The following is a 19,127-nucleotide window of genomic DNA, read 5'->3' as shown; positions in this document are numbered from 1 at the left end:
TGACGGGCCAATACCGGCTATGTCTGGAAAATTCTGGATGTATGGCAGCCCTAAATAAACTGGACACTGGATGGTGATGCCTTTGTGCTAGTAATCCAATCAGATTTGGCTATATCCTGACGTCTTTGAGGGCAAATGAAGTAGGGGGAGCACTTCTAATATAGATTACAGGCAATATAGACAATACTAACCAATCAAGGATCACACTGGCCCATTAACGATTTCATTGCCTTTTGCAGTGATCCCTGGGGGAAAAAACAGTCCCAAGGGGTGGGGCTCCTGTTTGACACTTGACCATAGGAAACTGCCTTATATGAAGTCAGATTGTTTTCTTTGTCCACCCAACTCACTATTGTCTACTCCGACTGGTGCCTTATTCTGCAGGAGCTTAAGGCTCACAATTATAACCTTCCATCATAGGTTAGTTGCTACGGCCCCTTGATCTACTGCCCATTGAATGCAACATCTGCTTCTTTCTGTCCCTTATGAACCACACACACAACTCCTAATCTGCTCCGGATTCTTGGGGAACCCAAGAGGAGGAAGAGGAAGGTCCACTCTTGTGACATTCATTATAACCCATGGATGCTCTGTGGACAGTCAATGGGTTGCGGTTAGGTTGCGGTCTTCCACCATCATCTCATTGGGCTATTAGACTGTGCTGATATTTGGGGTGGGGAAAATACTTCTGCTTCAAGTCCATGTACTGGTTCTTAGGATGATAAACAAACAGTCGTGTTCTTCTGTTTCAGAGCTTGTTTTCAGTTCAATCCTCTTTAGACTTTCTGTTTAAAAGCACAGAAATTAAGTGATTCGGTAAATACTTCATCTTTCTACTCCCTATTTACTTTACAGTGGAATGATTGAAAGTATATAACGTGATTAAATTGTCCCCAGTAGCAAAGGAAGAAAACTCAAGAGTTAGCAACTAGTGATATATGTTAATTGCAAAAGAAATGAATGAAAGAATGGGCACTTTACATCTCTTCTGTGAGTAATTCAGATTTGCAGATGGCATTGCACAGAAGCATAATTGTTCCGACAATACCCGTTGCAGCCTATTTTTAACTAGAAAATAACAGTCAAGATGTAACTCCATAACACCTTTTGGATTTCCTTTAATTAGACCATCTCTATAATTATCTGAGGTGTTTTATTATAAGTCAGTTTTTCTATGCTGTTGATGGATGTTTTGAGGCATTCGGAGGTTTTCATCTTTAAATAGACTAATTTGGCTGTTTTTTTCTTCTTCAAACGGTTGAATTCAGCAAAGGAAGGACAGGAAGATTCAGTTTCCATGCTGCTCCATGACAGAGAACAACATCTTATTGAACATCTGGCTTTGATGTACATAATAAAACTTAGCAGCTGGAAGGAACAAACCCACTCCTCAGAAAGTAACATAAAAGACACAGGAAAGAATCTCCCTGTTAGATTCCACATACTCTGACAAGAGAAGATGCACTAGTCTCTCTTTCAGTTGAAATACTAATTTTTTTTTAAAAGAGATTCTTAGCTCATAACAGGCTTACAATACAGAAGCACAGATTTCACCTGAACATTGGGAGAAACTTCTAGAGCAGGGAAGGTAGGACTTTCTTTTGAGCCTGAAGGCCACAGGACCTTCTAGGCAATCTTCTGGGGTCACATGAGCAGGGCCAGAAGCCAAAGTGGTTGGAGCAACAAATACTAATTTACTCACACAGCCCTCATTACCCTTTCTTCCAGTCAAGGAAGACGCATTAACGGAGTTCAAGGACACATTCTAGACAGGCAGAAACACTCAAGGATGGAGCAAAGCAGGAATGGTGAGGAATGTAGCCTGAGGGTAGTTCAGAGGGCCACACAGAGAGGCCTGGAGGGCCACATGCAGCCCCTGGGCTTGAGGTTTTCCAGACCCATTTTTGTTTTTGAAGGGGCAAGCTCTTCCAAAATGACACCAATTACCTCCTAGAGTGGTAGTGGGTTCAGCCTTGCTGGAAGTCTTCAAGCAAAAGTTGGGTCAGCCATCTGACGGGATTCCTCTAACTCTGGATTTTCTGCATCAGTTGTGGACTTAGACCAGGCATAGGCAAACTCAGCCATCCAGATGTTTTGAGACTACAATTCCCATCATCTCTGACCACTGGTCCTGTTAGCTAGGGATGATGGGAGTTGTAGTCCCAAAACACCTGGAGGGCCGAGTTTGCCTATGCCTGACTTAGACTAAGTAACCTACAGGCCCCAAAGATTTTGGCTGTTTACACCTATTACATTTTATTCTAGAGTCAATGGAAACTGGGTACTCCTTTGTTCTACCTAGTCCACTCATGTAATCTAGAGATCTACTGCATATTTTTCTGCCCCCAAAAGCACTTCTTGAGAAACTGTTTTCATTCTGATTGACTCTGCATTACCCCACCATGCATCCATTGCATTGAAAACAGATGTAGGCAGTACTGGCAATAGGGATGTGTGTATGAGTGTCCACTCCTACCCAATGATGTTGTGAATGGGCATATACCAAGTCTGCAGTTGCTACTCTTTCTTCATTCCCCATGCGCAGGGTGGGAAAGGCATGAATAACCCAATCAAGGGGAGGATTTTCAAATGCCAGTCAAGAAACCATACCCACCCTTGTGGAAGGCAGTCTCTAGAATTCATCCACATTGAAAACAGCATGTTGAGGACAAGTGTGAATGCGTCGGGATTGAGAAAAAATAAATACATACATTTTTGTGCTACAAAATGGTTAGTGTGTACACAGCCTCTGTGTTGTGGATGTGAAATTGAGATTTCCCTGTTGTAGTAAATTGTCTTGAGAAGATAACTTTTTAATTATTTGCTCAGATGTATAGCCTACCTAACACCTGCTGGTTCAGCTGGATAACATTTCCTCATAATGCTCGATGTGATTTGAGGATTATCTGCATAGATACAATGTATTTGCTATGGTTGAAGAACAATATGAAACTGTGCTATTGCGTGAAATTGTGTTTATGCCAACAGCAGTAGAACCCAGTGAAATTAGGAGTGCCTGGTGAATAACATCTCCCCCATGGGGCTATGCGAGCTGGGCATGTACCCTTCTAACTGTGGCAAATCCTAGGAATCAGCTAATTATTTGAGGTTGCACAAGCAAATAAGTTCGCCCCTATCACCTTTATCCATGAAGACCGTGCAATTTGTGCGGCTCAATGGTGGCGTAATATATTGTCTGTTTATTTCAGCCGTTTTTATGCCACAGGGGCACAAGGGTTTCTAAGTGGTGTTCAGAAGGGTTACATAAAGCATACGGTGGATAAAACCAATTTAAAAGTACTGTAATAATAAAATAAAAAAGGCAACCCTGTTTAGGGAAGTTTTTAATGTGTGACATTTTAATGTATTTTTAATCTTTGTTGGAAGCTGCTCAGAGTGGCTGGGGAAACCCAGCCAGATGGGCAGGGCACTAATAATAATAATAATAATAATAATAATAATAATAATAGTAGTAGTAGTAGTAATAATCTTCCTTAAAATGCCTGCTGAAATGGAAAGGACTTGATGAAGCACCTGAAGTTTGACCTGTCTGATCTCCACCAGGAGGTAGTTCCACAGAATTGGTCCTGCAACGCTGAGTAGGATAGCATTATCATCAATGGGTTGTTCTCGTCTGTGTTTGGGCTCTGCGTGCAAATAATACTGACACCTTTTGCCTTGCCTTTTGGATTTACTTTTTTTACTAAGAGTCTCTGCTCCCCAACACCTAGTGGTTACTTTTCCTTTACCCTGCATCTGTGTGCGCGCATTCCCCTACCAGCTAAGGATAACACTTGGCACTGCTTGGGCTCTAATCCACAAAAGCGCACCATAGATATAATCTTTTAAAGTGCCTGGAATTTGGTAATTGAGCGATGGTTGCTAAAGTCAGGTTGGAATAACACATCTTCCAAGACGTTAAATTAAAACAACACAGATATTTGCTTACTGAGAAGCTGAGAGGGTTGCAGACTGGACTGAATCTGCCCTGAGATCAAATGATGAAGGCCTTTATACAAATTTAATAATAGTAATAAGAATAAACTCCTGTGCAGCTCCTCATTGGTCCTGTGGGTCCTCCTCCTAGAATATACTTTTCAGAGGGCACAGGAGGACTGAAGGAGAGAGGAAAGTCTAGGAAGATCAGCTCTGTGAGCAGCCTTCTTCTGGTCATGCAACTTTTGGGTGCAACCTATTGTGTCTATTATAATTAAACTTCCGCAAACTAATTAGGATTTTAATTAGTGTTATTCTTCCATTAATTGCCCATCTTTTTCCATTTGTCTTTTTCTGTCCCTTTTTTTTGTTGGTACCATACAAATGTTTTATAGGTAGGTATTGTGAAATTGCTCTCTCGTCTTTTGTTTTCTCATCAACAAAGCTAAATCCACAGCTTACCAGCAGTGAAACCATATGGTAAGTGTTTCTAAGAAGTACTCCTACTATGCAAATCATACAGGCATTGCACAGGATGAGATTATGTTTTGAGCTCATTTAAGTCCTGGTAGATTTCATTTGTTCATTTTTCAGTATCTGGAATATATATGGCGTTCTCCCTAAAACTCTGCTCACTCTTAACTTTTCCTTCTTTGTGTATAAAGAATTCACATATATAACTTATAATCTATTTATTAACTTATTGGTTTGAAAAATGTACATGGCGCTTTTCAAATTAAAATAAACCTTTTTCTAGGTTTTTAAAAAATGAAGTTTTAGAGCAGCTAATAAAATCTGAAATGTAAGTACAACATTACAAAATCTTTAGCAGCGGAGATTAAAACAAGAACAGTGAGTTGGATTCAAACTTTAAAAAATGTATTTATCTGAAGGGGAAAAAATCAAAGTCTGTGCCAGGCAAGTCTCAGGGAGAACATTCCGGAGGTGTGGTGCCACAACTGTAAAGACCCTGCCAAAGGTCACATTTATGTTTAAAGGCGGGGAGATCCAGGGGAGATTTAAGTGAGAGAAGGGGATTATTAAAGTAACCTGGTCTCAGGCTCAAAACTTTTGAAATTAGTGGTGCTTACTTCTGAATATACATCCATAAGATTTCAATATTAAGGATGTTTACTCTGGTATCTTGAAAGTTTGTTGTATAAAACTGTAGGTTGGAATTCAGCATAGCGCTAAGGAGACTGTTTCATCAGTGCAAGCATTTCAGCTTGCCCCTTATTTCAGGCTAATATTATCTGGCCCCATCTATTCTAAAGTGGCCTTTTTGGATGCAAATGAATGTGTGTGTGTAGGGGGAATCACAAAGCAAGTTTAAGCACACCCTAAGTGTCAATTCAACCTTCAAACTAGAATAAGCTTAGGCTTGTGTTAACAGACAAAGCAAAGTTTGCTGGTTTTTCAGACGATGACCAAGAATATGTAATCATTTAAGACTAATGAGCAACCATAAAATGTGAGCCTTTATGGAAAACTGATTCTGTCCAATGACTCTGCTTAGCAAACGTTTTGTAAAATGATTTTCTCATTACCCAACTAAAGCAGCCAGAGGTTCAAAACACCCCCCACATGTTATGACAGGACCCAAGGATTTGCCTCCTAGTATTTCCTTTCTTGAAATACAAACCATGGCAGCTGCCAGTTCATTTGGAAGAGCGAATGGTGTTGGGAATAGTTAATCCTTTCTTCCCATCATGTGCTCCTGTTCAAGTTTGCGCCTGGTAGCATTTCAGTGAAAAATAAATTTGAGCATAACGTGAGATTCCAATGCAAAAGATATGCTGATGTAGCATTTGGTATCTACCTTCCAATATGTCACAGGTGAAAATGGGGACATCCTTGTGACGCCCCACTTCCCAAGGATCACTGCCCAGGCTACCTTCTCTCCTTCCTGGCTTTCCTCCACTTTCTCTATTCAGTCTTCATTCTCTTTGCAGTTCTTTGTGCTCCACCAGAGAAAACCCAGGAAGGTGTTAAAGAGATACTTGGAAAAACACATTTTCTACCATATGTGATCAGTATTCAAGACAGCTGCTCTGTGTGTGTGCGTGTGTGTGCGTGTGTATGCTTGTGTAAGTCTGGCTGTGCACTGCATGGTGCCTTGGTATTCACGCATGCCCATTGGCCTACATGTGAGCTGAAGCCAAAATGTCTTCATTCACCGACTCGGATATATAACTTCTAGAGATGACCCTGGGGAGGAAACTGAAACCTGAAAAATGACAGCTCTTGTGAAGTGCAGACAGAAGATAAAGACAGCGAAAAAGGAAAAAGCTGAGACAGTGTTTTACCAGGGACTAATAAATAGGGACAATGCCTGACAAACAGGGATAGTTGGATTCAGGATAACCACAAGGAAGAGGAACTGTACCAGTAAAGAAGAGGGCAAATGAGGCACTGGATTGCAGTAAATTTGCTAATTTATATGTATCCAGCGCTTTTTTCTCGGGGGACACAGGGGTACGTGTACCCCCAAACATTTTGTGAATCTAACAGGAGAAAAAACTTTAAAAATTTAGTTTCTTCTCTAGCACGGTGAATCTTCAGTTCTGTTGCTACCCCCGATGGCGGCCTCATTTCCTGTCACGGTGTTTCCTGAGTCTCAGACGGAAGCGAGCGTTTAGTGTGTGAAGTAGGACATGGAATCTAGCATGGTGATTGGTCAGTTTCGTAGTTTGCACCTCCAATGGCAGCTTCATTTCCTTGCCCGGTGTTTCCTGAGTCTCAGACACAAGCAGAGGAATCGGGAAGATGTTAGTGCACACAACCTCATGCTAATGTGGAAGTTACTGTGAGCTGTCAGCTGTGTAATTTACTGTATTTATTTCCCCCGATTTGAAGTACAAAATGGTATTTTCTTGAGTCAAAATGAGAGTACCCCAAAACATTTTTTAAGAAACAAAGCAATGTATGTATCTATGCAAATTTAGAAGCAGTTATTGACAATTAGCAGAAATACAATACCTTTCACCATGGCAAAGAAGATGGAGATATTGATGGGCGACTTCAAGGTCCTTCCCTACTCTCTCATCTTAGGGTCCTTTATCTTTCAGTTGGACCTGGACTAGACAAGCCTTCAGAGAGAAGTCCCTCAAAGAGAGCATTGCCCTCTGTAAAGTAGGACACATGGGCGCCTTCATTGGCGTGTTTGAATCCAACTCAGTCCCAGGGAAGAAACACTGAGTCTGATCAAGGAAGATTCTAAGCTGTCTCTAGATCAGAGAGCTAAGTCACTGGAACACCTTTCAGATAGACGTTTAAATGTTGAGATGCTCTTTTGAACACAGGTATTAAATCTTCGAAAACACACCCTTCGTGACAAATTGGCTCCCCTTTTAATCTAGTCCACACATACAAGTAGTAATGACGTAATACTATTAGGGCAGGAAGGGCCTGTCAGGCAAAGGACACGTAGCTTAATGGGCCATCGACTGACTAGTCCTAAGCACTCTTTGAAGGGATCAGGAGAAGGTAACGTTTGAAAATACATGGCTCAGGAAGAAAAGCCTACAAGCTCAATACTTTTTAATTACTCTACAAATACGACTTCAGGTAAATGACAACAGATAAAAAATCAAGCATGCCACCTCATGGACATCATTTTCCAGACAATAATTTGCCATTTGACAAGTCATTTTAATATGTTGTGATGAGTGTTGTCTACATTTATCTAAATCAGTACTATTCAAGATTTTCTGCACAGCAATCAGCCCTAGGAAGAACAGTTGGAATCTTTTAATTTCTTTTTGTCCACCCATCTGATTTCCCTCTTTCCCCTCTGTTTACTCCCCATTCCTCAAATCAATAAAGCTTTCTTTGTTAGGACCAGTCAACATAGTACTTTGTCCTACTCAGCCTGGTTGTGCATTCACATTACAGAAAATGAGAGTGCAGAGAGTGAGGTTCTCTTCAGAACTGGCCACCCTGAGTGGCCCCCACCCCACTCCTGTCAGATATGTGTGTGGCTGATTTATGAAGCTTTTGTTGGTTTGGAGCCAGCAGGTCTGATTCTTGACATCCATGATGCTTCTCAGTTCTTCAGTCTGAACAGCTTCTGAGGATCTGACCTAGAAGAATACTCTTAATTCCTCTTCCTTTCCAGCCTGTCTTAGACTCACACTTTGCTCCCCTTTTTGAGTTTTTGGATTGCTATGTGACGGCTAATCTTGCTTCTTTCATCAGAGATCATATCTCTTGTCACCACTGTCCTCACTGACACCACCCCACCTGTGATCGGAGACCCCTCCTTAGGCTGTGGACTTCTTCATCTTGAAGAAACCTATATAGACACAACCCTACAACTCTTGTGGGACCTCACATTATGTGTACACCTATCCTCCCAATATATATTATATAATGTGGCTTATATTGAACATAGGATCAAGTTCCATCAAAATTCATAAGATTTCCTTCATAAACTGGTTGATCCCATTTGTCGTAACTGCCTTTTCTTCTTCTTCTTTCAGTAGTATAGTAAACAGCTGTACTGGGAGATTTGATGTAGTGATAAATTCCATCCTGGGTTTCTCCAGCTGAAGTAATGGCCGTGACTGCTGCCAACAGTGTACTTACTAGTGACGCCAAGGACATAGAGTAAGGGGTGGATTGTTGCAGTGGCTGCTCTTTTGGGGCTGGCTGGCAGTGTTGGTGTAAAAAGGTTCATGGGAGCAGAACGCTTCTAATGGTATCTTCATTTTGAATGCGCTGCACTGCTGTGATCAATTTTACTGATAAGTGTCCTCTAATTAAACGGAACGAGAAGATCACGACTTATTTTAAACTGGGAAATGAGTTGGATGTAATTGTCTAACACTTCTAATGGTTTTCCTGTACCAGTCTTTCATTTTTATTTTGCTGGTGATGAAGATGCTGGTGTTGCAACTGGAGACTTGAGCACCCTAATCTTCATAAAAACGGGCCTAATATGTACAGAATGAAAGAGGTCGCTATTCAAGTGAATCCCAGAACAGAAGAAAATGCCACAATACTAAAACCTTTGAAATAAATGCCGTGGTTATACAATTTAGTATTTATACCAAGCACTACATTCAATTAAACTGAATTACAGCATAATCCTATGCACGTTTTCTCAAAAACATATCCCTGTATGCACTTACAATCCAGTTAGCTTGTTTGCTTTTCGTAGCTGAGATCGAGAGCTAGTAAATCTTCTCCCTCATCTCTGATATTCTAATGCTACTACTTAGCATTTATAGAGCACATTTCAAGCATGTAAAGCAGTTCTATGCATCATCTGAGTAATCTTTATTGCCAACTCTGTAATGTAGGGCAGCACATTATCTCCCTATTGCAAATGGGAAACTGAGGCTGAGAGGCTAGCCTCACCCAGTGTTTGTGTGTATATGTACGTGTGTGCGTGCTATTGAGTTGATCTGAACGCAGGAATTTTGGGGTTATAGTGCACATGTGTGTCTTCACTGTTCTGCACCAGATATTAATGGCCATTTTAATCTGATGGTAATATGGGAATGGGCTAATGCCAAAGATGTTTCAGGTCTGCTGATAAAAGCATAGCAGCTATTTACTCTCTCCTTTTAATAGGACAATGCAGCCGAATATTCCCACCTCACCTTGGCACATCACAGATAATCCATGGCAATGGTACCACCGTTGGCACAGTAATAACATTCCAGTGTTCTGCAGAACACCAGCTGATTGGACAAGGGGTTGTCACATGCATTTGGAAAGGAAACAGCACACAGTGGACAGCAGACATTCCTTCTTGTAAACGTAAGTATTTTCCCCCAACTGATTTGGACAATTCTTTTACCTTATCTTTTCCGAGTTGATCCATAACACTGGCAAAGCTGATGATGGATGTGTACAGAGATAATGAATGTTACTGTATTTTTCCGTGTATAAGACGAGCTTTTTTGACCCAAAAATGAGGTTCAAAATTTAGGCTCGTCTTATACATAAGTAGTGCTGAGGGGGACATGCAAATGGTTTTTTGGCGCGAGCCCAAGATTGTAAGAGATTGGCTACTTGATTGTTGGGGGGATGCCGAAAACCACTCACCCATCAGAATGCAGCACACAACCGCTCGCATCGCTTACAATTGCCGCTTGTGTTGCAGAAGCCACCTATCAGCTACCCGATCGCTGCCAGTGGCCGCCAATCACGCTCTCACTTGCTGCGACAAAGGCAGCTGTCTATTGGTTGTGGCAGCGGCAAGCAGGAGGGCTAATGGCGGCGATCAGGCAGCTGCTAAGCGAGTGGTTGTCTGCTGCGTTATGGTGGGTGAGCGATTTTTGGGATTCCCCTTCCACAACAATCAAGCGGCCAATGCCGAAAATCGCTCACCCGCTGGAACGAAGCGCAAGCCCAAGTTTTTAAGCGGTGATTGGCCACGTGATTGTTGGGGGGGGGGGCAGATGCCAAAAACCGCACACCCGTCAGAACAAAGTGCGAGCCCGAGATCATAAGCAGCAATTGTAAGTGACGCGAGCGGTTGTGTGTTGCATTCTGGCAGGTGAGCCATTTTCAACACCCCCCTAAATAATCCTCCCCAAAAGCTCAATCCCCCCCTATTTTCTAAATTTTGAGGCCCCCAAAACAGGGGGCGTCTTATAGATGGACAAATATGGTACTACCATATGCAAGAATACTTGAGTCACATTCTGATATTACCAGCTACCATCAAAGAAAAGGTTGTTGAGAGCTTTATGAGGGATATAAATGCTTACCCTTGTACTTGTTTCATTTTTGCAATTGTGAGACATGTTCTGTACCCTTTCTCAGAAAACTGCAGGTCTGACCAATCAGGCTGATTTTTTATATAACTTGTCTGTGAATAGCTTTCGCTCGCTCTCTTTAATTTAATGATAGGCTTTTGGGGAAAAAATTGATTCATCTCCTAAAAATATGGATAGTTCTGTAAAGTGCAATTAGGCTACTGCCGGTAGATAGCAGAAAGAAGAGGCTGTCACATTGACAATGGGCCTTAAATGGCAACAATATTAGCCCCTTTTCACTCTGTGCTTTTTCTTATTTATTACATCAGTGGTAATGGTCCAACTGGGGGAAAAGAGGCTGCAGCCAAGCCATAGGATTTCAGCAAGTTGCTATCAATCCTAAATAGACCGGAAGTGCATCCACATCTAATTTTAAAATGACAAGGCTTGCCCAGTCATCTGAAATTTGCTTGCAAAGCTGAACCACAGTGGTGCATTCCTGGTTAATTGTGTTTCCAATCACAGCAAGACACTGGCAGCAACAGCTGCTCTAAAGAGTATAAAAGCCGTCTTTGGAAGGTGACTTAATAAGCTATTACCTAAATATCTGAGCCCCATGTTAAAGTCTTGACATCCACTTATTCAAATAAATCAATATGCACATTATACTCAGTTCTGTTCCTCCTTTTCTTTGCACTCTGGTGTACCTGTAGATTGTGGGCTGTTTAGTCTGATATCACTATTGATGGCCAAGATGTTCATGGCCCTGGATCTCCCTTCTTACGGTTGAACTTCAAACCACAGCTGGAGTGGACAGCCCATCAAATAGAAGATTCTCATCTGATAGCCCTTCAGAGAGAGGACACCGGGCCACCCTAGTCAGTGGCGAACGAAGGTGTCGTGACACCCGGGGCAGCGCGTCACTATGTAGGGCGCTTATGTGACATTGTATGTGAATGTGCATGCACCGTACGTAGTGACGCCACACATGCACTGTACATAGCTGTTTGCTGCTGGAGCCGGGATCCTCACATGTGGCTGCACCACCGCGAGCCCCCACGGGCTGCCTTCTTGTCACCCCCCCCCCCGACATGGCACCCGGGTCGAACCGCCCCCCCACCCCCCGTTGCAACGCCACTGACCCTAGTACAAGCCATCAAGTGTGCCTAGTTTTGTGTGCTGACTTTAGCAGGTGATATAGCAGAACCAAAGATTATTCACATGTGCCTGATATCTACCTAGATCCAAGCTAACAGAAAGAAACAGCCCTAGGAATTATTCTACCTTAATGTAATATGTGAAACGGCCAGCGGGATGGCACAGCAGACAATGACTGCTGCTTACCTGTCTGTGCCTCACAGCTAGCCCTGTTAAATACACATGTTCCTTTCTAATATTAGGAGTATCACTTTTCTTATTGTTTGGTAGGCATCACAAGTATGTCTCCCAATATTGCATTGATGACAGAAAATCTCTTGCACCTCCTTAGACTTGAAAAAGGGTGACCCTGGGCAGTGGTATATCTTTGCTTGCTGGGAAGATGAACCCTGACACTGTTATCCATAAAGATAACCCGTTAAATATCAGCTGCCAGGCGAAGTATACAACTAAATTAAAGAGCTGTCCTAACCATTAACTTCTTTAAAGGTTTGCCTCCCATCATTCCCTCCCCCACCCATTTTTTTGGGTAGCTCTAGCATTTGTTAATGTCATTCCTTTAAAAATTCAAATGCATGTATTGTATTGATTCAAGACTGTACAGCATGCGACCCACTTATGTGGTGTCCGACCAAGGGCTTCATAAACATCCTAGTTTCCCCAACACCACCCTCCCTAGGACTGAAAGAATAAAGAAACAATCTAGCACTGAACAGGCTGCAAAGACCTAACTGGTAGGCTGTGTTTGGATTGGCATGCCACAACAGCGCCCAGGGCCGGCCCTCCCATTAGGCCAAATGAGGCAACTGCTTTAGGCAGCAGGTGATGTGGGGCAGCAGTGGCGGCTGCCTGCTTCTCCCGAGCCACCTGTCCATTCTGCTCTGTCGGAAGGCAGAGATGTATGTTTCTCATGAACTGCCTACGCTGACCTGCTGCTTCAGGTGTATGGGGGATGCTATCCCATCACCAGTGCCAAAGTAAGATTCAGCTGCCAGTTCAGTCAACTTCTGTTCATGGAAAGGCTTCTTGCCTTTTGCCTCAGGCAGCAAAATGTCTTGGACCAGCCCTGGCCATGTCGGTTCTGAATTTGATGGGCTATATTGGCAAATATTCTATCAGTGCCCTCCTTGCTGAGTACTTTAACTTCCTCTTCTTGCCGCTGTTGCTGATTGGTTGGCTGTTGCTGATTAGTTGGCTGTTCCCTCTGGGCCCAATCAGCACTGCCTTCTAGAATCTAGAGGAAGAAGACAAGGTACATGCTCTTTGCTTTCTTGGAGATGGAAGGTGAACACTCAGCAGCAGGAAGAAGGGCAGTAGCACAACCAGGAGACTCCAGGAATTGGTGACTGGAGCCTTATAGAGGCATGGTTCTGGGCAGGGTGCCTGACAATGCCAGTCCCTGGCGCCAGGCCTGTGCCACAAGCTGTGCATATAGACAGAGTGCTTCCCTCTGCCTCATTTTTCCATTCTTCTTCTTCTCTGCAGGATTAGTTACTGTGCCAAGTTTCTTGTGAGTATTTCATTGCTCACTTATAAATAGGATGCTTTTAAATAGTCTGCCTTGAGATGCTCCCAGGTTGAACTGAAGCCAAAACACTCCACTTGTCAGCACATACTAAAGTGAGGGGTTCATTAGCAGGAATACAAAGGAGGTAGATATCAGGGCGGATGTCAATCTCTGACTGTGTTTGCTGTATTGCAGCCGTATCCAAATACGAAACCTTTGGATTTAAAGTTGCCGTCATTGCCTCCATTGTGAGCTGCGCCATTATTCTGCTGATGTCGATGGCTTTTTTAACCTGCTGTCTTATCAAGTGTGTTAAGAAAAGTGAGAGAAGAAGAGCTCAAAGGTATGTCATGTTTGACAGGGAAAGTCGTTTCAGGGGAAAGGTTTAAGAGAGTAACTTGAAGGCTCAGCTATACGAGAGACAGCATGTTATTGTTCTATTGCTGATTTTCTTTGAGACTTTCGCTGTACTTGTAGAATTGTAGAGTTGGAAGGGACCCCAAGGGCCATCTAGTCCAACCCTCTGCAATGTTGTTGTTGATGTAGTATGGACGTGCAAAGTGGAAGATTCCCTTGGTTTCCCATGCTACAGTGTCTGAAAATTTGGGGATGTACTTTGCTGAGGGGAAGAAAGCCAGTTATGTGCTAGCATTGCACATCATTTTTGGCTCTGAAATAACTGATAACAAAACAAGTGTTTAAAGCATTGTTTGATTTTGACAGCTTCTCAGCTTGATTCTAGTGATGGTACCCCAGTGTTTGCTGTGTCTAGGGAGAGGCAGCATACCTCAAGGAAGCCACGACTCGTCCAATCTTTGCATCACTCCCTGCCATATCAGCAGCCATTCTTCTCCTGATGGTGCCTTGGAAACAATGTTTACACCATGCTGAACAATCACAGGCAGGGTCAGTGGAACAGAGCAGGCCTGACATTAGGACTGGGCTTAGGGAAGCAAGTGCTGGGCTCCCACTGCAGCTGAGGCTGGTCACTGACTTCCCTTTAATATAATACATATTAATATATATATTTGGAGAGCAGCAGTACTCAGCCTGTCACTGTGAAGAGAAGTGCGTGGCAAACTACTGCAATAGCCACTACCATTTTCATTTCCCCAGAATGGTTCTGAGCCCTGATGCAGCAGCAGCTGAGTCCTGTAGTAACAAATTTTAGACTAGGCCAGGTGACCCTTTACAGACAGAGGGCCTCATTCCCTTCTGGAGGCCACACACAGGTGGTGGGCAGGGCCAGAGACAAATGTGGCTGGACCAACAAATGTATACTTTCCCTTTATACAGTAGTTTCTACTAGGGTTGCCATATTTTGAAGAGCAAAAAAGAGGACATATTTGCCGACTTCTACTTTTAACTATGGAACGGTATGACGACTCTACCCATGAAAAAGAGGATGTGTCCTGGAAAAAGAGGACATATGACAACCCTAAACACACACTCACACACTCACACAATTTTTCTTGAGGAACTGGCTTTAAAAAGGGACAGATGAGTTGCCCTGGGCAAGATGCCCTGGGCAAGTGAGTAACAAATTTAATTTATAATAGGAATAATTTCAGGAGAAACTTCTTGAGCAGGGACAGAAAACCTTTTACAGCCTGAGGGCCACAGTCCCTTCTAAGCAACCTTCTGGGGGCCACATGCAAGTGGTAGGCAGGACCAGAAGAAAGAGTGGGTGGAGCAATATATGCCAAATTACTCTCAAACCCCTCTCTATCCTTGATCCAGCCAAGGAGAAGCCATTATCAGAGCTCAATAACACATTCTAGCCAGGCAGAAATACCCAAGAAGGGGCTCAAAATTTAGGGGTATGGCCTGGGAAAGAGGAGGGGTGTGAGATTCTTCAAGAGGCATGGAGTGTAATTTCTGTATACAATTTTTGTAGCTGGGGAGGGGAAGACAGTGGCATCTCCAGCCACCAAATGTAATGTGTAGGCCAGCTTCTTATAATCTCCAAGTTTCTGGGCTGTGGTCTGAAAATGCTAACAATCCAATGCTATTTCTGAGGGTTGTACAAAGGCCACAAACACACCTTGATTTTTAAATAATGTAGATAGGGCAGAAGCAAAGACCGCACAAATATTACCAAGAAAAAGAACAGACTTTTAATTCTATCACCTGACTGAACCATGGAGGGGTGAGAGATGTGTCCCTTTTGTTAAAGATTTAACTATGATGTATGAGGAGGAAGTTAATCAGTATTATATCCTGCAAATAGAGGTCTGTGGCCTGTGGTGAGAGGGCAACAGGTGGGTTGTCAGTGCTTTAATGTAAAAGAAGGAAAGCCATGAAACCAATTAAATTATTTTTTTAGCTGGAAACAGCCAGTGACAGCAGCACAGCTTGTTTATATAAGTGCTGTTCAGGAAGGCAGATAATGGCAATTATACTTTAATTTCTGAAATACTAGTGCTTCCATATTATATAATTGAAGGGTTTTTGACACCTGTCTTTTGTTCTTACATCTCCTGAGAATTGTATTGGACTTTCCCAAATGCCAAATTCTTGTTTATGCAAGCATTTAGTGGATTAGATACTTAGTACCCTGCTGGATCCTTCCCATTCTTATCCACTACAAGCAGCCTCCTCACACACACGAAGATCTTCTTTCGGGGGGTGGGTTTAGTCTGTATGCCAAAGGTAAACAAAACAAAACAAAACAAAACAAAACAAAACACTGTTTTGCTTCAAAATCAGAACTTTGTCTTGTGATGGCAATTTTCCTGGGTTTATTGCAGAAAATCGCAGTAAAAGTTTCTAAAAGTAATTTAAAATGTGGCTATTGGAACTCTGGTGAAAGTTGTCCCATCTGTCTGTCTGCAATGACACTTCGTTAATGCATGTGGCAACTTGCTCTGCTCCCAGCCGTTGTCATGTTCACACAGTCTCTTAAAAGGTGAAAGGTAAAGGACCCATGGACGGTTAAGTCCAGTCAAAGGCGACTATGGAATTGTGGCACTCATCTTGCTTTCAAGCCGAGGGTTGCCAGTGTTTGTCCACAAACAGCTTTCCAGGTCATGTGGCCAGCATGACTAAACCACTTCTGGCATAACAGAACACCGTGATGGAAACCAGAGCACACAGAAACGCCGTTTACTTTCCCGCTGCAGCGGCACCTATTTATCTGCTCACACTGGTATGCTTTCGAACTGCTAGGTTGGCAGGAGCTGGGACAGAGCTACAAGATCTTACCATATTTTAAACACTTCCTGCTTCCCAAATGGCACCTTTACCCACCCTGATATTATTTAATAATATGCATTATTATTTTCCAGATTTATTAGTTGTTTGCTACAATTGCAAATACACACAATAAAACCACCCACGTCCAAATTGCACAACTGTTCCAGAAGTCCTGATAGTGTGACTGATGGTGTCAAAAGCTACCATGAGCTCAAGGAGCATGAAAAGCTCCCCGCCCCCCTGTCACTCATTCACAGTCCCATACGTGTCTACATGATGGGTGTATACTTTCTAAAGCAGTAGCAGAAAAAGAGGAATGGCAGTAAAAATAAAAAATTGAAAGTATCCCCTGCAGATTTAATACTGTTTCCAATTTATTTTCTGCCTGTTGATGTCATGTGGTCTCTTTTCATGGGTGCTCTTCATATTTGGGTGTCCTTCCTCTGAAACTCTTCTTTGCTTTGCTCTTTGCCTGTGCTACTGAAACCTTTTTAGCTCAGTCACCTGCCTGGCTAACGACACTGCTGCCGCCCATGTTTATCCTTTCCTCTGTATCCATTTTTACAGGGATATGCAACTATGGTACCAGCTCAGAAGTGAAGAACTGGAAAACATGCAAGCGGCTTACTTTGGTTTTAAAGGCAGAAATAACAACAATAACAAAATAAAGAATAAGCCAGTATTTGATGATGGTAGTAATATGGCGTATGACAACCGAGGCTTCTGCAGGTAAGGTAGCCCAGGGTACTGGGTTATGCAGCTTTGCAAGACCAAAACTCTTTAACACATTGAACAGTCTACAAAGTACCTTGGACTGAGGTGGGCTGTTTGCCAAATCAGGGTCTGAACCAATTCTTGAGGTCTGTGGACCTCTGTACTAGACAGTGGCAAATGACTGACTTCTCTGGTGTTCATACAAAGCCCTTTATCATATACATTGTTTGACTGTATGGGCTCCATTCAGATAGTGCTAAAATGCCTCTGCACAAAAAAAAACTCAGTTCAAAATGAAAACTTTTGATCATTCTTGGCATCGTGCCTCCAGTCTTTGTCTACATGTCATGGTTTACTGGTTTAACTTACCGTATTTTTCGCACCATAGGGCGCACCAGACCATAGGGCACACCTAGTTTTTAGACAGGGAAATCAATAAAAAAAATATCCCCCCCCCCCCAGTCCCAAAGAGCAGCGTACAGGCTGCGCACAACCTCTCCCTGCCGGAGGGGTTGCGCACGGCTATGGCACAAGCCAAGGCAGCGAGCGGGATGGATCGCGCTGGCTGTTTTGGCTTCCTCTTTAGCCCCATGCAACCTCTCCCTGCCAGGAGAGGCTGCGCAGCGCTAAAGAAGCCATAGCCCTGTGGAGCCTCTCCCTGCCAGAGGGGTTGCGCGTGGCTATGGCACAAGCCTGCATTCGCTCCATAGGACGCACACACATTTCCCCTCAATTTTTGGAGGGGAAAAACTGCATCCAATAGAGCGAAAAATACGGTAATATATATCACCTACGTGATGCAGTCTTATTTGGGATAATGCAACATAGAACACAGTATGAAGCTATAGTCCTGATTGTGTATACATTGGGGCTATGTAATTTGAACTGGTCAGTGACTCTGATTTGGATGTAGTAACAGAAAGCGCAGCCTTATTACCTTTTGTAACCACCATGTCGTCTGATGCTTGCATACACATCAGGTTCTGCTTTCCCTGGGCCATGGGCACTCCCAATTCATGGGATGCAAAGTCCATTCAAGGTGTATGTGCTGATGGAATCTGCACCCTTTCACTCAATGCTTCTCTCCCTTCCTGGGAGGAAATCAAAATCTGGTTAAATCAGAATACAAAATCTGATAGAGCAATGTTGGATAGATTCTTTTTTTCCAGGTATCTCTGCCCAGCCTGTGGAACTCTCCTCAGGCCATGCCCTTTCCCAAACCATTTTTCATGCTTTTGCATGGCTGGAATGTGTCCTTGAACTCTGGCAATGCCTCTTGGAGAGGTGTATGGAAACCTCTGTTGCTCTCACCATTTTTTGCCTCTGGCTTCCAGCCACCAGAAGACTGCTTATGAGGGAATGTAGGATAGCTCAGTTGGTAGAGCACGAGACAGGGTCATGGGTTTGAGCCCCATGTTGGGCAAAAGATTCCTGCCCTCGTGGACTCTTCCAACTCTAGGATTCTATGACCCGCCAACTTAAAGCAATATATTTTTAAAAAACTAATGTCATCTGCCTCTTCTTCTATTCTTGGCTAAGGAGGCAGGCCAGTCTTTAGTGCCCCTGAGTGATAACAACAGTAGGGCAATGCCTTCACTTCCATTCAGGGCATTGGTGGGGAACCTTGGGCCAATTCCATCCTGCCAAGCCTTATTAACTGGTCTTTAGCACTTTTCCTAGGCTCTGCTCCACACCATCCTGAAGTGAATTTGCTTGGCAGGAATGTGTCCCTGCTGCTTGCCCAGATGGAGAGATTTGTATGTAGAAACTGCAGGCCTGTGTGACTCAAATGCAGCCCCTATCCAAAAACCAAAGTCCCCTTCCTTGCCCTGCCCACTTCTTTGCCTCCGGCTGCCCCATTACCTTGGGCTTGCAGCCCCTGGAAGGCTGCCCATGAAGGCAGTGTG

General features: G+C 43.3%; 1 protein-coding gene across 1 annotated transcript in view; it reads left to right on the top strand.

Annotated features, from left to right (window-relative positions):
• Positions 1–19,127, top strand: part of SUSD3 (sushi domain containing 3) — a 49,244-nt gene that overhangs the window by 16,522 nt on the left and 13,595 nt on the right. Inside the window, exons 2-4 of the mRNA XM_077924911.1 lie at positions 9,514–9,702; positions 13,507–13,654; positions 17,074–17,235. Coding sequence (XP_077781037.1) covers positions 9,514–9,702; positions 13,507–13,654; positions 17,074–17,235 — 499 coding nt within the window. The remainder of the gene's footprint in view (positions 1–9,513; positions 9,703–13,506; positions 13,655–17,073; positions 17,236–19,127) is intronic.

This window comes from Podarcis muralis, chromosome 2 (assembly GCF_964188315.1).
Source record: "Podarcis muralis chromosome 2, rPodMur119.hap1.1, whole genome shotgun sequence".
Classification (NCBI taxonomy): domain Eukaryota; kingdom Metazoa; phylum Chordata; class Lepidosauria; order Squamata; family Lacertidae; genus Podarcis; species Podarcis muralis.
The sequence above is the reverse complement of the archived record's forward strand: the minus strand, read 5'-3'. Positions and strand labels throughout refer to the sequence as shown.